The sequence below is a fragment of the Rhinoderma darwinii genome, chromosome 7 (genome assembly GCF_050947455.1).
Source record: "Rhinoderma darwinii isolate aRhiDar2 chromosome 7, aRhiDar2.hap1, whole genome shotgun sequence".
Taxonomy (NCBI): Eukaryota; Metazoa; Chordata; class Amphibia; order Anura; family Rhinodermatidae; genus Rhinoderma; species Rhinoderma darwinii.
Window position 1 is genome coordinate 93,514,215 of NC_134693.1, and position 25,868 is coordinate 93,540,082.

The 25,868-nt window shown below is 42.5% G+C and overlaps 1 protein-coding gene across 2 annotated transcripts in view; it reads right to left on the bottom strand.

Annotated features, from left to right (window-relative positions):
* The window catches only part of CSNK1E (casein kinase 1 epsilon), a 91,230-nt gene that overhangs the window by 19,584 nt on the left and 45,778 nt on the right, over positions 1 to 25,868 (bottom strand). For both annotated transcript variants that reach the window (XM_075833694.1, XM_075833695.1), the window contains exons 3-6: positions 22,303 to 22,413; positions 21,842 to 21,990; positions 4,816 to 5,044; positions 2,461 to 2,631 (exon numbers count right to left, since the gene is read on the bottom strand). In XM_075833694.1, the coding sequence (XP_075689809.1) occupies positions 2,461 to 2,631; positions 4,816 to 5,044; positions 21,842 to 21,990; positions 22,303 to 22,413 (660 nt within the window). The remainder of the gene's footprint in view (positions 1 to 2,460; positions 2,632 to 4,815; positions 5,045 to 21,841; positions 21,991 to 22,302; positions 22,414 to 25,868) is intronic.

A 25,868-nucleotide genomic window follows, 5' to 3' on the forward strand; every position in this document is an offset into this window, starting at 1 on the left:
TCATATGTAATAAAAAAAATTATGTAACACAGAAGGTTTTACCAGAGAAATACAACTCAATATTTATTGCCCAGGTCCTGCAGTTTTTAGGAATATCCCACATGTGGCCCTAGTGCCCTAATGGACCGAAACACCGGCCTTAGAAGCAAAGGAGCACCTAGTGGATTTTGGAGCCTGCTTATTTTTAGATTATATTTTAGGCACCATGTCAGGTTTGAAGAGGCCTTGCGGTGCCAAAACAGTGGAAACTCCCCTAAAGTGACCCCATTTTGGAAACTAGACCCCCTCAAGGAATTTATCTAGTGGTATAGTTAGCACTTTGACCCCACAGGTATTTTGCTATATTTATTGGAGTTAGTCTGTGAAAATGAAAATCAACTTTTTTTCTGAGAAAAACAGAAATTTTTAATATTTACAGAGAAGAAAATGCATCGCAACATTTGTAAAGCATCTTCTCCCGATTACGGAAATACCCCATATGTGGTAATAAACTGTTTGGACCCACGGCAGCGCTCAGAAGGGAGGGAGCGCCATTTGGATTTTGGAGCGCAGATTTTGCTGGATTGGTTTTTAGTGCCATGTCGCGATTGCAACGCCCTGGAGGGAACAAAACCGTGGAAACACCCCAAAAGTGACCCCATTTGGAAAATTATACCCCTCAAGGAATTTTTCTAGTGTTATAGTATGCATTTATACCACACAGGTTTTTTGCAGAATTTAGTAGAATTAGGCCATGAAAATGAATATAAACATTTTTGTCCACTAAAATGTTGAATTTTTTCATTTTCACAAGGGATAAAGGAGAAAAAGTCGCCCTAAATTTGTAACGCAATCTCTCCCGAGTATGACAATACCCCACATGTGGTAATAATGTATTTTTTGAATAGAAATTTATTAACCTTTGCAGGACTGATCCTTTTTTGCTTTTCCATTTTAGTTTTTCACTCTCCGCCTTCCAAACGCCATAACTTTTTTATTTTTCCATGAATTGAGCGGTGTGAGGGCTTATTTTTGGCAGGACGAGCTGTAGTTTTTATTGGTATCATTTTTTGGTACATGCAACTTTTTGATCACTTTTTATTACATTTTTATTACATTTTATTTAGAGCTTTGGTGACAAAAAACAGTGATTTTGGCGGTTTAAATTCTTTATTTCTTACGGCGTTCATAATGCTCTATAAATGACAATTTTACTTTATTCTGTGGGTCGGTACAATTATCGCGATACCATATGGATATAGTTTTTTATGTTTTGCAGCGTTTGCTCAATAAAATCACTTCTTTATAAAATAATTTATATTCTGTGTCACCATATTCTGAGAGCCGTAACTTTTATTTTTCAGTCAAAAAAATCGGTGTAAGGGCTTGTTTTTTGCAGGACGGGTTGTAGTTTTTATTGGTACTATTTTCAGGTACATGCGACTTTTTGATCACTTTTTATTCTATATTTTGGGAGGGGTGGTTACCAAAAAATAGTGATTCTGGCATTGTTTTATAAAATAAATAAAATATATATATATATATATATATATTACACTTTTGTAAAAAAAAATTATTAACTTTTTTTTAAACTTTATTCTTTACTTTTTACACTTTTTTTTTACCTGCAGCTCTGATCGCTGCTAGAATACATTACACTACCTAAGCAGTGTAACGTATTCCAACTGTCAGTGTGACGTCCTCATAGGCTTCCGTACATGCCAGACCCGGAGGCCGTTGTCTGGCCCCGGGGTGCCATCACAAGCATCAGCAGCCACCACAATTGCATGGGGGCTGCTGATGTGCTACAAACCCCCTACATGCGGAGATCGCAATCGAGCCCTGCCTGTAACGTGTTAATTGCCAAAATCAGAGGCAATGAGCCACTGATTGGCAACAGTGGAGTGTCAGCTGTCAGGGACAGCTGACCTCCCGGTTCCCAATGCACACTGTCACCGACACGGTCATCGACAGTGTGCATCGCGAACGGCAGTGACGTCCTGTCACTCTGACAGGAAGTCTATCAGGAGGCTGGTCCTGATAGGCTTCCGTACATGGCAGACACGGAGTCCATTACTTGGCCTCCAATCGCCATGCTAGCCATCTGCAAACCTCACGATTTCATTGTGAGGTCTGCCGATGTGCTAGAAACCCCTGAATGCGCCGATTGCAATCGATCACCGCAATTAAGGGGTTAATTGCCAAAATCAGCGGAAATAAGCCGCTGATCGGCATACAGTGGAGTGTCAGCTGTCAGGGACAGCTGGCCTCTTGGTTCCTGGTGCACACTGTCGCCACGGAGTAACTGTACGTCCCTGTGCGCTAAGACACTGGCCACATGGACGTACAGTTGCGTCGTAGTGCGCCTAAGGGTTAAGGAATAAACTGGACACCCAGATAAACATAACCTTTAGGAAATAAAATGTTTATATTTCATTTTTTCCAGTTAATATATAAGAAACATTAATATGAAACACTTACAGGGATAGCCTTTGCAGAGGACCTCAATAGGAGTTGACATTTTCTTCTCACTAATCCGTTCATATTTCTGCCGTTTGGTTGCAGCTTTCAATCCCTGCCAGGGCAGCGACCCCAGGTTAAAGTACATAAGAACATATCCCAAACTCTCCAAGTCATCCCGACGACTTTGTTCTACATGGGGAAAAAAACAAACTTTTATAAATAGCTTATTTACAGACATACTAGCTGGTTGTTCTGAAGAGAACAGCTCACAATCTGCAGCTTTTATTTCCCTTCATAGGGGTCTCACACCAGGTTATCTGTATTATTATTGGTTTCCGAGATTAGAGAAAAATAAAAAAATAAAATAGGTATTTTGGTTTTTCCAGAAACAGCACCAATCTGGTATCCAGTCACCACTCATGGACAAGAGTGGCACGGACTCTGGGTAAAAAAAAGCAAACACTTTGTTCTCGACCTGGACAACCCCTTTAAGTGGTTCTAATTCACAGTTAGCATTATGGAACATTATGCTTAACCCCTTAATGACCAGTCTATTTTAGACCTTAATGACCAAGCTATTTTTTACGTTTTTCCATCGTCGCATTCAGAGAGCTATAACGTTTTTATTTTGCGTCGACATAGCTGTATAAGGTCTTGTTTTTTGCGGGACAAGTTGTATTTTTTAATAGCACCATTTTGAGGTACATATTTATTGATTAACTTTTATTAACTTTTATAGAAAAAAAATCTGACATTTCGCCACACTTTTTTTGCGTCCTAAATCTACGCCGTTTACCGTGTGGTATAAATAACACAATAACTTTATACAGCGGGTTGTTACGATTGCAACGATACCAAATTTGTATAGATTTTGTATGTTTTACTACTTTTACACAGTAAAACAGCTTTTTTTCATAATTATTTGTTTATGTGTCTCCATATTTGAAGAGCCGTAACGTTTTTATTTTTTCGCCGATACGGTTGTATGAGGGTTTTTTTTTGCAAAAAGACTTGAAGTTTTTATTGGTACCATTTTGGAGTAGATGCGAATTTTTGATCACTTTTTAATCACGTTTTTTTAAAGTCAGGATTCACAGAAAACAGCACTTTTTCCGTCGTTTTTTAATTTAATTTTTTACGGTGTTCACCATGCGGGTTAAGTAATGTAATAGCTTTATAGTCTAGGTCGTTATGGACGCGACGATATCAAATATGTGTAACTTTTTTACTTTATTTTGGTTTAATACTAAAGTGGGTTTTTCATTTTTTTAAATTAACTTTATTAAACTTTTTTTTTACTAGTCCCACTAGGGGACTTTAATATGCGATTCTCCGATCGCTATTATAATACGCTGCAATACTTTTGTATTGCAGTGAATTACTGCCTGTCCGTTTAACACGGACAAGCATCTGCTAGGTCATGCCTGCGGCATGATCTAGCAGGCATTCGCTACAAGCAGACCTGGGCGCCTTTATTAGACCCCCGGGTGCCATCGCAGACACAGACACTCGGCGATCTTATTGCCGGGTGTCAGTGGGATGAGAGGGAGCTCCTTCCCTCTCTCCAAAATCACTCAGATATGGTGCACGCTATTGAGCACCGCATCTGAAGGGTTAAACGGGTGAGATCGATACTAATATCGATCTCACCCGGTCGAGTAGGGACGCTGAGAGCAGGGAGATTGGACAGCTCCCTGCTCGGTTTACTTTATTCTGATGCAGTGCCGTGAAAAGGCATATGCATCAGAATAAAGCCCATTAGTGGCCGCCGTGAAAAGGCGTATTGGCGGTCACTAACGGGTTAACACATAGCCCATTGTATCCAATGAGAGGTTCTCATTTAATGCCACTTCCTGCTTCACAGCTGAAGTCAATTTCCTATCCTCACATATCAGAGTATTCAAACTTCACCACTACTTCAATTGCCGGTAGGATTAATTTAATATATATTTTCTATATTCAATGGAAGCCTAATAAAAATTCTCCAGCCACATGTCCAGGAGTGGAATTTCAAGTCAGAAACTGCAGCAAATTTATCATAGTGGACACGCAGTATCACAAATTTGGCGCATTTTGCGAGACACTTTTCTCTTCCTTACACGACTTCTTGACTGGCGTACTTTACATCAGTATTTTGTGCAAAAAACAGGTGCATGCGATTAATAAATCTGCCACAATTTACAACTCCTCTGAGACATTTCCTTTTCTATACTTTATTTTTTATTTAAACAGTCTATAAACAGTGCAAAAAAATGTCTAACACATATCTGGCACACAGCATAAATGCAACTTTTTGCAACTCAGGCTCATGTGTAGTAAATATACCCCATTGTGACAGGCTTTTATTTCTAGTCAAACTATACAATCACCTACCTATGCCCAGATGAGTATTTATGGATGCATATCTAGCAGTCCCAGTAAGGTTCTTGTTTTCTCTGTAAGGTATATGTTGATGCGTCCGAGCATCACGATATTTCTTGGCTAGGCCGAAATCAATGATATACACCAAATTTCCCTTCTTCCCAAGCCCCATCAGAAAGTTGTCTGGCTTGACATCCCGATGAATAAAGTTCTTGGAATGAATATACTCAATGCGACTTATCTGTAATATAGAAGTTGATACTTAATTATGTAAGCACTAAACCATATAAACGTGCTGCATGTGCACCCACATATGCAAATTTGTTCTTGGGGCTGTGGGAGAGGGACCTTTTCCTGTCGGATCTTGAGTCATCAATGGACCGGGTCATATTTTGGGCCCGGTACATTGATGACATTTTCATGATCTGGCAGGGTACACAGGGAAAATTCGATCAGTTTATGTCCCAACTGAATGCTAATGATTACAACATCAAATTGACATATAAGGCCTCATGCACACGACCGTAGCCGTGTGCACGGTCGTGATTTTCGGGTCGGCCGGCTGCGGACTGTCAGCCGCAGGCCGCCCGCAAATCGCGGGACATGCACATGGCCGCCACCATTGTTTTCAATGAGCCCGGACCGCAGAACAGGGCCGTAATGAGACATGCCCGTTCTTTCTGCGGTCCGGGCTCCCGGGCCGTGCAAGGACCGCAAAAACTACGGTCGTGTGCATGGCCCCATAGAAAAGAACGGGGTCGCAATTCTCCAGTGGATTTTCGGGGGAATTGCGGCCAAAAAAACACGATCGTGTGCATGGGGCCTAAGATGGATAAGTATCACGTTGAGTTTCTTGATATTAATGGTCAAATGTGAAACCAATGGTAATGTTAAAACTGGTCTAATTAGAAAGGAAACCGCGGTAAACCCGTTCTTATATGCGACTTCAGCACACCCGAGAAACTATATCTGCGATACCAACAGGACAATTCCTGCGGATAAAATGGATTTGCTCAACTGAGGAAGATTATTGTAAACAAGCCAATGATTTGGAGGCTCGTTTTCTACAGCATGGATATAGTAGACGATGTATAAAAAAAGGCTAGGAAAAGAGCTCAAGAAACAGAGAGAAGAAGACTTCTACAACCTGTGGGTAGAAAGGCACAAACTAACCAGCTAAGATTCAACACACCATATAATTCTAGATGGGAGCAGATGTAGGATTGTACGGAAAGAAGTTGGCCAATACTTAAAGCTGACTCAATATTCAACAAAATCTTAGCATATAAACCCCCCCCCTCCCCCCCAATAGCACATAGAATGGCTAGGCATTTAAAAGATAATTTGGTTCAGACTCTATATACTAGTACCCAACCGAGAATAATTTTTGGGTCTAAAAGGACCGATAATGGGATGCTCTCCTTGTGGATGGTGTATCTCATGCCCAAATATTGAGCAATCTGATGAGTTCTCGAACTCCGAGGGAACAAGATAACTCAAGATCGTGTGGCCCATTACGTGTACAACACGATGCGTGATTTATTTTCCAAAATTGTTATTGTTTTACGAAGATAAAAATAGCAAATACAACGTGTGTTGTCATAAGGCCCGAATAACACAGTTCAAGACAACAATGCCCATGTGGGCAGCAAACATTATGCATGTTAAACAGTGTAGAAGGACCACGAAGGGTCATCGAGTTCAATCAGTAAGCATATGGAAAGTGTACATTGCATAACAAAAAGTTACAATTACAGGACACTGTTGCAATGTAACCAAAAATCAAAGAATTAAGGAGAGAGAAAAACAGAAGAGCGAGACAGTAGGTAAAGTCTGCACCCTAGTAATAGGGGAAGTTGAGAGAAGAGGGGAGGGTAAGAGTGGAAGGTACAACCCAAAAGTCATCCTACTGTAACAAACAGTAGGAACCCCATATTAGAGGTGAATCATGGAAGATAGGGTCATTGTTGGATGAGTGTAGGAAATCCAGGGAAGCCATGTTTTTTCAAAGCGAGTTGCCGTGTCATTCAGAACACCAGAAAGGTATTAGTTGACCATATAGCTGTCCAGTATTGACTTGACAGAAGAAAATGTCAGAGTGGGGGATTTCCACGCTTGAGCTATGGTCTGCTTCACCGCAAGGAGGATGAAGGTGAAAAGTTTGAAATGTAGGCCCGCAAGACCTGGTGGTCGAAAATGCAATAGTGCTGTCCAAGGGTCCCGACCCATCGGAGTATATAAGAGGAAGCATGCTAGGTTAAAGATTCTTACCCAAAAGCGAACGGCCCTGGGGCAGGTCCACCAGGTATGCAACATGTCACCTATGTCAGAATAACCACGGAAATAAGAAACAGGGTACCCCGGGACAGCATGTGCAATCCGACCAGGGACAAGGTACCAGCGAGAGAGGACTTTATAGTCCGATTCCATAGTCGTGATATTGGTAAAAACAATGAGAACCTCATCTCAGGAAAAGCGCCAATCAGCTAAGTCACGTTTTTTGTTGGAGATCTGTTTCCCACTGAGGAATGTATGGACGTTTAGAAGGGGTTAAGCAGTTTTCAAATTTTTCATGTAAAAGTGAGATTAGACCTGAACAGTGTGGGGAGTTAACACAGATTTGTTCAAATTGTGTACATTTTGTAAATGAGGAGTCCCGCTGATTTAACGAGGAGACCCAATGTGAGAGTTGTAAGTAACAAAACTTTTGAGAGAGGGGGGGTGTCATACTTACCTACTAGGGTCGCGAAAGTGTACACCCCCGAAAGTGAGTGTAAGTTATGAACTTGGAGAAAGCCCTCCTCTCTCCTCCAATTGAAAGCAGACGAGGAAATAGGGGGTTATACCAAAGATACATTAACGGGAGATGCAAAGAAGGAAGGCCACTGGAGAACTTAATTGAATCCCATATTGCTAAGGAATGTTCCATCGACAATCTGGGTGATGGGGGTCGGAGGCGCGGGGGGATCCAGAGGTACGTAGTGGCAGGTATGGGGTGATAGTGTGGCAGTTCTAGAAAAAGCCACTTTGGCGGATCTATAACATTGTGCAGTGGGGCCAGTTGAGCAATGGTGGCCGACTGGTAATATTTAAATAAATTGGGAGCTGCTAGACCACCATCACACTTCAGGCCATGAAGTGTGAAGCGGGAAACTCTGTTTTTTTTTTATCCAGCTAAATAAACTAATGTAGTTTTCGTTGAAAATTGTGTAGTATGTAAGGTGGAATGGCTACAGGTAGTGTTCTAAATACAAAATTTCAGGTAGGATGGTCATCTTTATAGTATTTATCCGACCGAACCAGGAGACTGGTTAGGTGCGCTACTTTTCCAGGAGTGCAGTTTGGGATCGAATAAGCGGGGGTGGGGGGTGGGTAATTAGCGGCAAAGAGTGACTTGTGGGTAGGAGTGACCAGAGAAAGGGTGGACGCTATTGGGACACAGTTTCTTCTAGTAGTGAGATGTTGTGGGCGAGGGATTTAGATTTATTGATGGTCAACCCCGAGATAGCATCAAATTCGTCCAAGGTCTTGAATAAGTTGGGAAGGGTGGGGAGAGGCTGGGTCAAGGTAAGTGGAACGTTATCTGCAAATAGGCAAAGCTTATGGATCAAGCCTGCCACCTCGATTACTTTAATGCGGACATTGGACCGAATAAGCTTTGCTAAGGGTTCTATATAGGGAAAGACGGCAACCCTGTCGAGTTCCACATCTAATGGGGAACAGATTGGATTCATAGCCCGCATAAGGGGCTGTGGCCGAGGGGGTGGGGGGGGGGGGAGTAGTAGAGGGCCGAAACCCAGGAAATAAAGTTAGGCCTGAAACTCTATTAGTTCAAGATGTAGGACATGTATTCCGAGGAGAGTCAAATGCTTTTTGTATGTCTAGCGAGAGGAACATGCGGTTAAGATTTCTGGATCAAGCAAGATGGGCTAAGTGCACTATTCTGCGGATATTAGCACCAGTGTTTCTGCCATGAACAAAGCCTGTTTGGTCTCTATGGATTAGTTAATTCAGGAATCGATTGATGCGGGAGGCCAATACATTCGCTAGGAGTTTAGTGTCGATGTTCAAGAGTGAGATGGGGTGATAGTTTATGACTAGCAGAGAGTCCTTATTGGGTTTCGGGATCATGACAATCTTAGCTTGAAGGGAGAAGGGGTGGAAACCCCTTGGTCAGGCCTCATGCACACGACCGTAAAAACTCCCGTTATTACGGGTCGTAATTACGACCCGTAATAACGGGCTCATAGACTTTTATTGGCGACGGGTGCCTTCCAGTTTTCTCACGGGAAGGTGCCCGTGCCGTTGAAAAAGATAGAACATGTCCTATTTCAGGCCGTAATAACGGCACGGACGGTCCATAGAAGTCTATGGAGCTCTCGTAATGACGGGTGGCTACATGTGTGCACCCGTCATTACGGCAGCGTTGCTAAGCGACGTCAGTAAATAGTCACTGTCCAGGGAGCTGAAAGAGTTAACTGATCGGCAGTAACTCTTTCAGCACCCTGGACAGTGACTACCGATCAGTATAAACCTGTAAAAAATAAAAATAAAAGACGTTCATACTTACCGAGAACTTCCTGCTTCCTCGAGTCCGGTCTCCCGCCCGTTGCCTTGGTGACGCGTCCCTCTCGACATCCGGCCCGACGTCCTGGATGACGTTTCAGGCCATGTGACCGCTGCAGCCAATCACAGGTCAATCACAGGCTGCAGCGGTCACATGGACTGCCGCGTCATCCAGGGATGTCGGGCTGGATGTGAAGAGAGGGACGCGTCACCAAGACAACGGCCGGGTAAGTATGAATTTCTTTAACTTTTATTACAGAAAGGGCTGTCCCTTCTCTCTATCCTGCACTGATAGAGAGAAGGGGCTGCCGATTAGTGCAGTGCTATTTTGCCGCCAAAAACGTGCCCGTAAATACGGGTGGAATACGGGTGACACCGGACCCATATTTACGGGCACGGGTTCGTAAATACTGGTGCAAAACGGGTGGAATACGTGTGACACCGGACCCGTATTTACGCCAGTATTTACGGGTGGGAAAAAATACGGTCGTGTGCATGAGGCCTCAGGGAGTTAAAAAGAGTCGCTAGGTGAGGGCTAAGGATATATGACTGTTTCTTGTAATATAGGGGGGTAAATCCATCTGGGCCTGGTGCTTTTGAGGACTTCAATTTTTTTTATTGCTAAACTGACTTCTAGCGAGGACAGGTCTTCCACTAGGTTCGACAGGTGTGTATCAGTCACTGAGGAAAACTATAATCCGTCAAAGTTGGTTCGCGTTTGCAAAATTAAAGTGGCTAGGTTGAGAATATAGAGCAGAAAACACGGAGCCAAACATACATGTTATTTTCCTAGGATCTGCTGTAATAGTGCCTGAGGGGGTGCGTAGTTTGATAGAGGAAAACTGCTGACAAGGAGATTTAAGTTGGTTAGCTAGGAGAGAGCCGGGTTTGTTGCACCGAGAGTAAAATCTCTGTTTAGTCCATCTGAGCAGTTTCTCCGCCTGGTTAGTTAGTAATAGGTTAAGTTCTAATTTAACATCTTGTACTTTAGCAGCAGAAGAGTGGTTAGTTCGCTAATCTTTTTAGTAGTTTCCCCCTTTATGAAGGAAGGAAGTGAGATGAGACTGCCTCTCGGAGTAGGCTTATGTGCCTCCCAAAGGGAAACAGGAGATGTGACTGATTCCACATTTGGATGGAAGTATTCCTCCACCGCCATTCTGATCTTTGCAAACGAGTCTTTGATAGTGAGTAGGGAGTCATTTAGGCACCATGAATAGGAGGCCCCACGAGGGACCAGCGAGATGGAAAGTGGGCAGTGGTCAGACCAGGATACACTAAGTATGGAGGCAGAGGAGACCATAGGGAGCGTGGATTGATTGCCAAAAAGATGGTCAAGGCGACAGAAGGGAGAATGGGGGTTTGAGTAAGATGTATAATCCTTAACTGTAGAGTTATATTCTCTCCATATATCTATTAAGCCATAAAGGTGTAGCAAGTTTAAAAAAAGGTTTGGAGAGGGGGGATTGAGGCATGGTTTCAGGTGGAGAGCGATCCATGGTCGGGTGTGTAACAAGTTTAGTCTCCCACGATCAGGAGGAGGCCCGGTTTATGTGTAGCAATTACCTTGAATAGATGCAAGAAGCAATTTTGATATAGATTAGGAGCAGAATATGAGACAATGGTCACCTCCACATCAAAAAGAGTGCCACAAAGTAATAGATAGCTGGCAGTAGGGTCTGCAATTTCCTTGGAGCGTATAAATGGAAGGTTTTTCCTGAACGCCACAATCACCCCCTTGCGTTTGTCAGGTGCAGGGCCGGCCTTAGGCTACAGGGTGCCCCATGCAGAATTAACCCTTGGTGCCCCCCACGCCATTTATCATTGTTATGTATTGTCGGAATTTGGTGGTTTTGTTTGTGCATTTGTCATGCCGAAAAACGTCATCAATGGTATAGAGCACCGTTAGTTCATACGATGCGTTTTGTTTAAAAATGTGTCGCGTAAAAAAAGCAGCGTCAAGTCAATTCTTTGGCACGTAAAACGCGCCGAAAATGCGGCAAACGCGCACTTAATTTCTATAGTCAATGGGAGTTCTGATTGAGCGGCAAGAAAACACGTAGAAGGCGTGCAAAAAACACGATGAATACGCGTCAAAAGCGGCAGTAGTTTAAAAAGAACTTTACAAAAACACTAGTGTATACATTCTCAGTTTGTGCACAGAGCGGCTGCACTGGTGACATCACGTCGACAGTACATCACCGCTGCAGCTGCTGTATACAAAGAGTGAACAGGAGGTGACGGGAGCCCCCCAACGCAGGAATGTTTGGGAGGAGAAAGGTAAGTAGAAGTTATTTTTTATTTTAACTTCTCCTCTACTGCTTCAGCAGAATTTACTTTTTAACCCCTTTAACGTAATGTGCACAGGGTCTAAAAAGGCAACAAATGGTAAATGTGCACTATGGAGCAACTGAACAATGTGCCCATCTGCCATTTATTAAGACTGTCGTACAGTGCCCCCTTAGTGCCCATTTTCCACTTATTTCCACTTTAGTGTCCTTATGTTCAGTGCCCCCTTGATGCATATTTGCCATGTACTTCCCCTTTAGCACCCTTTGTCACAGAAGAACAATAAATGGGCAATAAATGGCAATCAAAGGGGCACTGAACAGGACACTAAAGGGGCAATAAGTGGCAAATGGGCACCAAGGTGGCACTGAATCCTCTGCCAATTTGCCATTTTTAGACCCTCATCAGTGCCCCCATACAACCAAAGCCCACAGTCTGACTGACCTGCACTGTGCCCACTGATGCTGCTGGAGCGGAGCCCTGGGGAAATAGTCAGACGAGGAATGCATGGTAAGATAATCTCCTCCCTGTCTTGCATCCTGAGTGATGTCACCAAGGACGTAAGACGAGGAGGGGGGAGCAGTAGTCGCGGCGCGGGGAAGCCAGTAGTGAGTGACACCTGACCCGCTGGAGCTCCGAGCAGTAGCCGCAGAACGGGAGAAATTCACCCACTGGCGTCCCCCTTACAGCATGTTGCCCGGCGCGACTGCACGTCGCGCGTAGCTTAGGCCGGCCATGGTCAGGTGCACAGGCTTTATGAAAAACTGGGAAGTGGGGACTAAAATGTAGGGCTGGAGGAGGTAGAGAACATACTTTCCTGTAGAGAGACAATGTCCGCTTTGCAGGATTTGTAATAATGAAATGCTTTGGGTCTCATTAGGAGAATTAAAACCCTGTACATTATGTGATATTACCTTAAGTTGTGGAACAGCTATTTACGATGGGCGTAAATTAGAATGCTAAAGACAGTTGACTGTTGGACATGGGAGACAGGTTTAGGGAAGAGAGAGCGATAAAGAGAATAAGAGATACGAAAGACAGAATAGAAGAAAGAAGGTGATTGCAGGAATGCAATCAAGAATGTCATAGACCATTCCATACGGAATACAATTGAGAGTCACTATCACCCAGACAAATAGATGCTGGAGTAAGACATTCTAGTGTGCGAAGATAAATGAAATTGAAAATGTGGAACGAGGGGAGGGGAGTAGTAAAGGCCGGTGAAGGAGAAAAAGAGGAGAACAACAGGGATGACAAGTGGAGTATTATCGGGTACCATACCAATTTATATGGACCGATTATTTAAGAGTGTGTAGTAGCAACAGCGTATATGATGAAAGAAAGGAGATAGAGGGAATATATTATTCTGAGTGCGCGGAATAAGGTGGAACGTAGACAAAAAAACAGAGCATGTAACCAGGTAAAAATACCAACTTGATTAAGCGAGATAGGATAGAACCTGCAAAAAGAGCGATACTAGAAGGCAAAGCGACATGATACAAGAGTCTCACAGTCAGCCATAGAGCCTTCAACTCTCTTCAATCTAGAAAAAAAGGGATCAAAGGATACTTAAATCAGTCCTGGAAGTCAGGTTGGATCCTTGCTAGCAATGACAGCAGTTTGCCTTGGATGTGTGGAATCCCGTGTAGCCACTTTGGTCCATTCCGGCTGCATAGCGATCATGTTCCTACGTGATTGCGATGTCGGCAAGTCATGCTGAGAGGCAGGCTGTAGTAGGCCAACTGAGAACAGGGTGAACTTGAAGTCATCAGGTGTCGAAATGGCATGAGCTTTGCCATCATGGGAGAAATGTAGCTTAAAAGGATATCCCCAGCGATGTTTTATGTTGTCGGACTGTAAGGTTTCCAGTTAGAGTTTCATGGCTCTCCTCTTTTGTATAGTGGTAGGAGAAAGATCAGCAAAAACTTGGTATGAATGTCCCTGGAAGGACTAGGAGGATTTCATCCCGGCCTTCTGCATAATCACTTCCTTGGTCGCAAAATTGATCAGCTTGAGAACAATGTCTCTGGGTCTGCCATCGAGGAGTTCAGGTCCTAGCGATTGGTGGATTCTATCCATTTCTAAGCGGTCAATAGGAATGGCTGGGACAAGCTGCTGGAACGGTGCCGTGATGGAGGATTTCAGATCCTCAACGGATTTGGGGATTCGACTGATATGGAGATTACCCCATCTGGCTGTTCTCCAAATCCTCAATGTGCAGAAGAGCTGCATCTAGGTCCAATCGGAGGTAGTCAATCTTATCGCCATGAGAAGTCAGGACTTCCACTGCATTGTCCAAGGTCGCTCGTACGATTACCAAGTTCTCCGGTTTCCCATGTTAGGTCTGCGGTGAGGCATGAAGCAGTGGCGTTCAACTCCGGTCTAATTTTTTAAGTAGAGCAGCGTCCCTTGTGTCTGTCGCCTGTTCTGGAGTATGTGAGGGCTCACTACCGTGTAAGTCCTCAGATTGTTCAGCAGAGTTGAAGAGGTGGTCGCTGTCAGCAGGGGACATAGCAGGCTGCACGGCTTCTAGCTCGTCTTGGCTTGACGGGGTTATGAGCTGGGAGTTCCGTTTTGTTTTTGGTTTAGCTTCCTCACCATCACGCTCCCTGTGCCTGTACCTGGTGCCCTCTATTAGCGCTGGCTCTGCGCTTCCCAGATCAAGGCATGGATTTCCGGTCCGGCAGGAGTGTGGCCCGCGCAATTCCGGTCGAAATCTAGGCCGGGGATCCGGCGTTTCAGGTAGGCCCGGATAGTGAATGTCCTCAGAACCGGACAAAACCGGTATCAAAGTTTACCCCTACGTAGCGGGGATCTTGTGGAGAGAGATAGAGGCAGAGTGAAGGCAGTCCAGGGGGCCTTCATTAGGCCCCAGGGCTGCGATGACAACCATAGCCACCCCCCGATCTCATTGAGGGGGGGTTAAGATGTCTGAGGGGGCCGCCCCCTCTTTTCAATGCCCCAGATTCTGTGGTCGCGATTGACTGCAGCATTTGAGGGGTTAAACAGCCAGGAACAGCGCGATTGATGTACCTGGCAGTTAGTCCTGGGTGTCGGCTGTAAAACAGAGCAGACACCCACAGCATATGGAGTGTGCTCAGCGTGTAAGCAAGCTCCATATAACCCCCCCCCCCCCGCCCCCACTCGCACTCGACGTGCCAGACACGTCGGTTTGTGGGAAGGGGTTAATACTTTTTGATTGACGTTCTGTCTATAGTAATTTGTTTGAAATGTATTACTTCTTGTTATATGTATATATGTGTGAACATAAATACGCATGTATATATTTTATCTCTTATTTTTATACACTTTATATATTTATTATTTTTTCACTCTTTGGGTGTAATTGTGGTGTATTTTTGGATTGTGATACACTATATATTTTCTTAATTTTTGTTGTAACTGGAGTTGCAAAACTTGCACATAGTTTTAACAGTACATACACTATTACACTTATCACATATTGCATTTTATTCACATATACACCATGATACATGATAAAAAAAAAACTAATGTTTGAATAAAATTCCTCTGTATATTTATTTTTATTAATATTATTTGTCATTTAGTAATACGCACAGTAATATGCACATATTTGTTATTTAGGACTACGCCCAGTAGTATTTTTACTACGATGATCACTTTTTGTGCACATGTAATTTTACCAATATACACTTTGCAATATCAAATATATTAATATAACAAATGTGTGACAAATACATTGAAGAGTCTTACTGCTTCTAAATGCTACAGGGAGATACGACTATATGTATTCATATTAGACTTCTATTAGAAAGGGAGTGTAATACTATGTCTTGAGAGGTAATCTCTATGCGATTTCAACTATACCAGTATAATATGGCATTTATGTGTAGCTATGATTAAGAACCCAAAATGTTTGAAACGCGTAAGCGTGGTCCTGGGAATATCATTTTAATTGTCCTGTTTTTTTAATATGACCTAAATAAAACCACATTTTTTTTACAAGAGTGCTAGACATACCGCTGTTCACTGCCTTATATACCTGCTGTCGACTCAGGACTTCTTCCAGGATATCTTCGAGCACCAACATTATTTACAACGTGGTCTGAACAAACTTATGGAGTAACCTAGTGGAAACGTGGTCAGCGAACCTTTGTATATTTTTTCTATTTATGTGGTTAACAGATCTGGTTGGACACGTTTTGTCTCACTCATGTGTCTATGTTCCGGGTCCTGTGCGCATGCTCAGGCGTCCATGGTAACCCTGAATGCCTCAGTATATCTATGTGAACGTGATGAGTCATGATGCAAGTATGCATCTGAATGTTATCACGTGGTGCTTGATGCTTTTCATAGGGACGAACACCATGCGGAAATGAAGCATGATGCCGCTATTGGATTGACGTAATTAAACTGAGACACATGGAGTGAAACTTACATAATTCATCAATGGCCCCATAAACAGCGAGTAGTTTCTGTAGGACGCCACCCACAGACGAAGGCACTTGCCGAAATGCGCGTCGGGGTAGGATGCCATTCCAGGGAATCAGATATGACTGGTTAGTAGTGGTGAAGTTATTATGAGGGGATTGTGAGGAGTTCTTCATCAAGTTCTGCATTTAGCACTTCATATGAGGTAATATATTGCCCATTTGAATGGGAGTTGAGTAAGTTCCAATTATACTGGTATTTTTTATATGCCCACAGGCTACCCACTAATATACTAGCCTTTCTTTCTCTACGGATACTACCTATACATATACCTGAGCAGTTATCGTATCAACAGCAAAGGGGAGACATTTCCTCAACCTGTTGCAGGAAAATTTTATGGGCCAGTTTGTGGAAGACCCGACTAGAGGTGAAGCTCTGTTGGATCTGGTCATTTCTAATAATGCAGATCTTGTTGGGAATGTCAATGTTCGTGAAAACCTTGGTAACCGTGATCACAATATAGTTACATTTTACCTATACTGTAAAAAACAAACGCAGGCTGGGAGGGCAAAAACATTTAATTTTAAGAAAGCCAATTTCCCCAGGATGAGGGCTGCAATTCAGGATGTAGACTGGGAAGAACTAATGTCAAATAATGGGACAAATGATAAATGGGAGATTTTCAAATCTACTTTTGGTAATTATAGTGCAAAATGTATTCCTATAGGTAACCAGTATAAACGACTAAAATTAAATCCCACATGGCTTACACCTTCTGTGAAAGGGGAAATACATGACAAAAAAAGGGCATTTAAAAAATACAAATCTGAGGGTACATCTGTAGCCTTTGTAAAATATAAAGAGCTTAATAAAATCTGTAAAAATGTAATAAAATTAGCAAAAATACAAAATGAAAGGCAGGTGGCCAAGGATAGTAAAACAAATCCCAAAAAATTCTTCAAGTAAATAAATGCTAAAAAGCCAAGGTCTGAACATGTAGGACCCCTAGATAGTGGTAATGGGGAGTTGGTCACAGGGGATCAAGAGAAGGCAGAGTTACTAAATGGGTTCTTTAGCTCTGTATATACAACAGAAGAAAGAGCAGCTAATGTAGCCGGTGCCAGTGCTGTTAATATATCAGTTGATATACTGAATTGGATGAATGTAGATATGGTACAAGCTAAATTAAATAAAATAAATGTGCACAAGGCCCCGGGACCAGATGGGTTACACCCTAGAATTCTTAAAGAGGCTCTGTCACCAGATTTTCAAACCCCTATCTCGTATTGCAGCAGATCGGCGCTGCAATGTAGATTACAGTAAAGTTTTTTTTTTTCAAACACGAGAATTTTTGGCCAAGTTATGAGTATTTTTATATTTATGCAAATGAGCCTTTATTAAAGAGGCTCTGTCACCAGATTTTGCAACCCCTATCTGTTATTGTAGATTACAGTAACGTTTTTATTTTTAAAAAACGAGCATTTTTGGCCAAGTTATGACCATTTTTGTATTTATGCAAATGAGGATTGCAAAAGTACAACTGGGCGTGTTTAAAAGTAAAAGTACAACTGGGCATGTATTATGTGCGTACATCGGGGCGTTTTTACTACTTTTACTAGCTGGGCGTTCTGACGAGAAGTATCATCCACTTCTCTTCAGAACGCCCAGCTTCTGGCAGTGCAGACACACAGCGTGTTCTCGAGAGATCACGCTGTGACGTCACTCACAGGTCCTGCATCGTGTCAGACGAGCGAGGACACATCGGCACCAGAGGCTACAGTTGATTCTGCAGCAGCATCAGCGTTTGCAGGTAAGTAGCTACATCGACTTACCTGCAAATGCCAATGCTGCAGCAGGATCAAATGTAGCCCCTGGTGCCGATGTGTCCTCGCTCGTCTGACACGATGCAGGACCTGTGAGTGACGACACAGCGTGATCTCTCGAGAACACGCTGTCTGCACTGCCAGAAGCTGGGCGTTCTGAAGAGAAGTGGATGATACTTCTCGTCAGAACGCCCAGCTAGTAAAAGTAGTAAAAACGCCCCGATGTACGCACATAATACACGCCCAGTTGTACTTTTAAACACGCCCAGTTGTACTTTTGCAAACCTCATTTGCATAAATACAAAAATGGTCATAACTTGGCCAAAAATGCTCGTTTTTTAAAAATAAAAACGTTACTGTAATCTACATTGCAGCGCCTATCTGCTGCAATAGCAGATAGGGGTTGCAAAATCTGGTGACAGAGCCTCTTTAAGTGCAACTGGGCGTGTTTAAAGTGTTTAAAAGTAAAAGTCCAAGTGGGCGTGTATTGTGTGTGTACATCTGGGCGTTTTTACTTGTTTTACTAGCTGGGCGTTGTGAATAGAAGTGTATGATGCTGACGAATCAGCATCATCCACTTCTCTTCGTTAACACCCAGCTTCTGGCAGTGCACAGACACACAGCGTGTTCTCGAGAGATCACGCTGTGACGTCACTTCCTGCATCGTGTCGGACGAGCGAGGACACATCGGCACCAGGCGATAGAGGCTACATCGACTTACCTGCAAACGCCGATGCTGCTGCAGAATCAACTGTAGCCTCTGTCGCCTGGTACTTAAGGCTCATTTGCATAAATATAAAAATGGTCATAACTTGGCCAAAAATGCTCGTTTTTAAAAAAAAACGAAACGTTACTGTAATCTACATTGCAGCGCCGATCTGCTGCAATACGAGATAGGGGTTTGAAAATCTGGTGACAGAGCCTCTTTAAAGAGCTTAGTTCAGTTATTTCTGTCCCCCTTTTCATAATATTCAGAGAATCTCTAGTGACTGGAATAGTGGCAAGGGACTGGCGCAGGGCAAATGTGGTGCCTATTTTCAAAAAGGGCTCTAGGTCTTCCCGGTGTAATTATAGACCAGTAAGCTTAACATCCATCGTGGGGAAAATGTTTCAAGGGCTATTGAGGGACTATATACAAGATTATGTGACAAAAAATAGTATTATAAGTGACAGCCAGCACGGTTTCACTAAGGACAGAAGTTGTCAAACTAACCTGATCTGTTTTTATGAAGAGGTGAGCAGAAGCCTAAACAGAGGGGCCGCTGTGGATATAGTGTTTTTGGACTTTGCAAAAGCATTTGACACTGTCCCCCATAGACGCCTAATGGGTAAATTAAGGACTATAGGTTTAGAAAATAGTTTGTAATTGGATTGAGAATTGGCTCAAGGACCGTATCCAGAGAGTTGTGGTCAATGATTCCTACTCTGAATGGTCCCCGGTAATAAGTGGTGTACCCCAGGGTTCAGTGCTGGGACCACTATTATTCAACTTATTTATTAATAATATAGAGGATGGGATTAATAGCACTATTTCTATTTTTGCAGATGACACCAAGCTATGTAATATAGTTCAGTCTATGGAAGATGTTCGTGAATTGCAAGCCGATTTAAACAAACTAAGTGTTTGGGCATCCAGTTGGCAGATTAAGTTTAATGTAATGTAGATAAATGTAAAGTTATGCATCTGGGTACCAACAACCTGCATGCATCATATGTCCTAGGGGGAGCTACACTGGCGGATTCACTTGTTGAGAAGGATCTGGGTGTACTTGTAAATCAAACTAAATAACTGCATGCAGTGTCAATCAGCTGCTTCAAAGGCCAGCAGGATATTGTCGTGTATTAAAAGAGGCATGGACTCGCGGGGCAGGGATGTAATATTGCCACTTTACAAAGCATTAGTGAGGCCTCATCTAGAATATGCAGTCCAGTTCTGGGCTCCAGTTCATAGAAAGGATGCCCTGAAGTTGGAAAAAATACAAAGAAGAGCAACGAAGCTAATTAGGGGCATGGAGAATCTAAGTTATGAGGAAAGATTAAAAGAATTAAACCTATTTAGCCTTGAAAAAAGACGACTAAGGGGGGACATGATTAATTTATATAAATATATTAATGGCACATACAAAAAATATGGTGAAATCCTGTTCCATGTAAAACCCCCTCAAAAAACAAGGGGGCACTCCCTACATCTGGAGAAAAAAAGGTTCAACCTGCAGAGGAGACAAGCCTTCTTTACTTTAAGAACTGTGAATCTATGGAATAGCCTACCGCAGGAGCTGGTCACAGCAGTGACAGTAGATGGCTTTAAAAAAGGGTTAGATAATTCCCTAGAACAAAAAAGTATTAGCTCCTATGTGTAGAAATTTTTCCCTTCCCTTTTCCCGTCCCTTGGTTGAACTTGATGGACATGTGTCTTTTTTCAGCCGTACTAACTATGTAACTATGATATATGCATTGACAATAGATAGCTCTGTATAGTGTTGATACATGATATACCTGGCGTGGTGATCTTATCTGTTCATCAGTGTGGATTCATATATATATATATATATATATATATATATATATATATATATATTTATTTTTTTCTTTTTATTGAGCTTATAGACTGTCCTGTACCGGTTTCCATATATTATGTTTGATTACAGCTCTGATATATTGGGATTATTTATAGTGTCTAAATAATGGAATCAAAGGCAGTGATTATAAGTTAGCATATAAATGTGGCATGTAAACAAAAATTTTGTATTAACGTGCAAGATGTCATTAAGAATGGTCTATCATAGGGTTACTTCTATTTGGGTTGTAAAGACTTTGTGCTTCATGTTTATTTGCGGTTACTGCATATTTTCTACCTTATAATATTAAGTAGCTATTATTTTTATGACTCAAATTTTTCCAGGCAAATGATAGTGGCAGTCGTATGTGAATTACCTTTCCCTGCAGAGATGTCACTTGGCGGCACATATTACTAAGCTCCTCTCATTGTTTTTAATTGTAATTTTTACAATATTTATCACAGAGTATGCTTAAAAAAGAACAATAATAATTTGAGAAACTTATACATGGTAACCCACTATTTTATCATCTTCTAGTTCCCTGCAGGGAGGTGGTCAATGTAAAATTATTTAAGGGTACATCAGAAAGAAACAAGTGTTATAACAATATAGGGACCGACTATTAATATGCTATAGAAGGACTATTTCAGACTGTATTCAAGCTGTTTTCTAGGGAGATACCGACATAAGACATATCCCGTGAAAAGAAGATGCAATACTGATGACATACTAAATAATGTAATATTAATCAAATACGGATGCACCTCTTAATAAATTTGACCAATTTCACTCCAGCGAAGTCTGGATTTAAACTGGCATATGGTCCCACTGTTCATATGGCATATCAAGTCTGATGAGGGCCAAGCAGTTAACGGCTTTTCGGATTACGTGCTCTGGACAAGAAAAGCTAGGCACATAAAGCCCAATATTTAAGCATAAAAAGGTTTCAATATGCCCCTCTGACAATCAGAAACAACAGTCTTCACTCAGATTTATGACATATTGTAAATTTCCTCTAAGATGTAAACGATGCTTCCCTTTTCTCAATGGGGAGGCAAGGAATGACACCTTCGGTGTTGCAGGCACAGCAGGGGTGTGAGGTGGATACTGGAATCAAAATAGTCTCCTTTGTGACTTTTGGAAGTGCTCAATGTTCTTGGGGAAAGGGTTACCTCAATGGCCAAAATTAGTAATATTACCCGGAATACAGTTAAAACCTTGCTAGAGGTAGCAATATGAATTACATAAGGAATATTAACTGCCCATATAGTGTGGCAGGTCAAACATAAAAACCTTTTATTAAACAAAATGGAAAGTCTAAAATTTAAAAGCATAAAGTTGTTCTAAAGCATGGAGCATTGAAACTCATCCATCACGAAGGCTCATATTTACCATCTGATCTGCCAGGAGTAGCACGGTCTTCAGGCTGAACTTGCGGGAACAAAAATTAAAAAGGTCTTCTAGACTAGGGCCAAGTAATTCCATCACCATCACATTGTAATCTCCCTCTGCTCCACACCACTTGATTGAAGGAATTCCCACTGTCAGACAAGACGTTAATGTAAGCAGATTGGCAGCTCAGCAGCTGATGGCAAAGTCATGACGTAGATTTCAGCAGTAGTTTTATATAGCTACGGTCAGTCGACGGGAAGTTGTACACTGGGATAATGAGTTACCAAATTATTCAGAATTGCAACTTGCAGCTAACAAAATAAGAGCAAAGCAGGATGCCACGGCAACTAGTTTTGGGATGCAGGCTACAGTTTTGTAACCTCATCCCATAGTAACATAGCTAGTTTAAAAAATGGTTGCCTTCATTGTTTTAGGTCACACAGTACTCTGATAGTCCTTACCTCCCCCTTGCATCATCTTGTAAAATTTACTCTCAATATGCAACTGAGGGTGCTTTGTCTTCACACATTCCAGCTTAATGGCGACCTCCTCGCCAGTGGCAATATTTGCACCTGTGGAAACATGATACAAAACAAACGTCTCACAAAACGAGTTTGCACAAATATCAGACAATAATACAAATGACCAAGTTTAACTTTCTCTCATACAAATCAAAAATTTACCTTCATGGAGAATTCCTTTAATTGTACACACAAGTGGCATCAGAATTATAAAAAATTATTTTTCATAGTTCAAAGATTTGAGCACATGCTCCAACTCCCTTTAGGCCAGGTAAATGGCACAAAGAAAAAATTAGAAGTGGACGGGCCGCATTACTTTAAAACTTTATACAGTACAAAATGATCGGTAATCAATTAGTTATTTGAACTACTATAAATACTACATTACAATAATAATACTACTACATTACTATAATACCGCTAGGTTTAAACTTACTGTAAATTTGCGAGCTTACTCCACGTGCTTAGTTGAACAATCCAATTTTCCAGTTTAAAGGAGTTTTCCCATGAGGGACATTTATGACCTATCCACAGGATAGGTCATAAATGTCAGATAAATGCGGATCCCAACTCTGGGACCCGCAACTCTCTAGAATGGAGTCCCCTAAACCCCGCCTTAGCTTTTTGTGCTCATGCCGACTCCCAGCCACTTCCTGATTACATGGTCGGGAGTTACAGAAACATAAAAACTCGCTGAGCTACGCTGTTTTCCGTAACTCCCATAGTAGTGAATGGAATTTACGGAAGCAACGTAGCAAGAGAGCTACGCTGTTTCCGCAACTATTTAGTTCTATACGAGTTATGGAAACAACGTAGCTCAAAAAGTTACGGTGTTTCCGTAACTGACCATGTAATCAGTAAGTGGCTGGGAGGCAGCATTTTCCAACCATGTAATCAGTGAGTGGCCAGGAAGCAGAGTGAGCACAAAAAGCTAGAACGGGGTTTAAGGGACCTCGTTCTAGAGATAGGTGCGAGTCCCATAGGTGCGAGTCCCATAGGTGGGATCAGCATCTATCTGACATTTAAGACATATCCTTTGGATATGTCCTAAATGTCTCTGATGGTAAAACCCCCTTTAAGAGTACATAAATGCAGTCTGGCTGCTCAGTTGCCAGCATTTGGCAGACAAAAGAATGTCAAGATTGGGCTGCCCCCTGAAGATAGCGCCACACTGCCCCCTGAAGACAGCACCACCCCAGCCAGAGTATAGACTGGGTATTCCGCTCCTAGAGAGAGAACCCCTGACGTCACGGTCCATATATGGACAGTGACATCAGAGGCTACTCCTGGAGTGGAATCCCCTGCCAGAGGGTCGACAACAGGGATTTTGCTCCAGGAGTAGCCCCCAACGTCACTGCCCATATATTGACAGTGACGTCAAGGGCTTCCCCGGGCACAGCGCTTAAAGTAGCGCTGTGCCAAGGGAGTCCTCGGTGAGCGGAGGAGCTCCATCAGCTTCTCCTTTCTGAACGAATGCTGAAGCAGGGAGCTAAAAGTTCCTTGCTTCAGCATTGGGTTCAACTGTATCTGCATCCTAACGACACAGATACAGTTGACAGCGGGACATAACCCCGGCCGCCCGGGACACCGCACGGAATCCAGGACAGTTGGGTGGTATGCCTCAGGGGGGAATGTAGCGCTATCTAAGAGGTGTGTGTGTGTTGATATCTACAGGGGGCGGAGGTTGCACTACCTACAGGGGGCTGTGTGGCCATTGCTCACCTATCACCAATGGACTGGGCTCCTTCATGAAGTCATGATGGAGCGTCGGCGCATTCCTTCATCGGCCTGCTCTCTCCTCTCACGAGGGAGGTATGGTGCCCCGCTGGCCGCAGACGCGACCCCTGCTTTCGGCCTTGTTCACACAATGCAGATTTTGCAGTTTTTTTAAGCCAAAACCAGAATTGGATTCAGTAGGAGTAGACCTAGAAGACCTTCATTTATATATTTATTTTTAGGTAAATAATGTAATGCAAAATCTACAGCAAGCCTGCACTGTGTGAACAAGGCCTTAACGTGTGTGGACAGATATAGAATTTGGGTAATAATGCAGTATCCAAATGGCCTGCCCATATTCACCTATACACTGCTGACCTCACCATTGCACTATTAACCAAAGAAATTACAAATAATTTAACAAATACCAAATCTAAATGCTCTCAGCTTGTCTTGCTGTACAGATTGAAAGCAAATGGTGGAAAGCAAAGCCTTTAACCCCTTAATGCATTATCACGTACATGTACGTGATAAGCGTTAATGGGAAGTATGGAGCGCACTCCAAACTGAACGGGTGTCAGCTTTGTGTTACAGCTGACATCCGGGACTAACGGCCAGGAACAGCAATCGAACTGTTGCTGGTCGTTTAACCACTCAAATGCTGCGGTCAATCGCGACCCCAGAATCTGAGGTGTTGAAAAGAGGGGGGTAGCGCCATACGAAAGCTCATCGGGCCGCCCGCGACAAGATCGCAGGGTGCCGATGATTGTCATGGCAGCCCAGGAGCCTAATGAAGGCCCCCAGGACTGCCTTCACTCTGCCTCTGTTAAACCCTGCAAAAATGACAATATACTGCAATGCATTAGTATTGCAGTGTATTGTACCAGCAATCTAACAATCGCTGGTTCAAGTTCCCTAGGGGGGCTAATAAAAGGTGTTTAAAAAAAAAACTAAAAAAAATCCCTTTACCCATCTTGCCTTTAAAGTAATGTGAAAAATACAAATAATAAAACAAAATTAGTTCTGTTGCGTCAGTAAAAGTCTGAACCAATACAATATACCATTATTTAACTTGTGCGATGTGCGCCGTAAAAAAAACACGTAGCGTAAATACTGTACTGCGTTTTTTTAAAATCTGCAGCATGTCAATTGTATTTGCATAATCGCTGCTTTTCTCCATTGAATTCAATTGGGAGGTAAAACTCAACAAATAACAGATGTTGTCATTTTTGCAGCGTAAAAGCTGCGATTCCGCTGCAAAAATCACAACTCAGAAAAAAAATAAAAAAATATTATACATAGCCAGAATTATGTGCGTCTTCATCCAGGCCAGCTCCCCTGGGATGACGTTTCATCCCATGTGACAGGACAGCGGCACAGGGCAATGATCGGAAACGCTCGCTCACCAAAGCATTGACACTTGTAAAAGGGCCTTAACAATACAACTATTTATTACGTAGTTTAGGTTTTGAGGTCTATGAACTACAATGCTACTAAAACCAGAGGGCCAAGTAGTCATTTGGCAAAGAGAATAATACTTAAAAAACACTGCCCTGACATCACAAAATGGAAAAGGGGTTGGTGGATGTATTGTACCCCCCACCCCTTTCTATTAAGCCAGACCATTTTTGCTTAAAACCAATATCTTGATGGGAAAATATTGTGTAGATTGTTTTTTTGTTTGTTTTTTATTCATATGAAGATATTAGGCAAAGTATATTAAATGTACACATACAATAATATACATCTAGAGATAGAGATATACACAAAGTAATTTTAGATAAACCCAT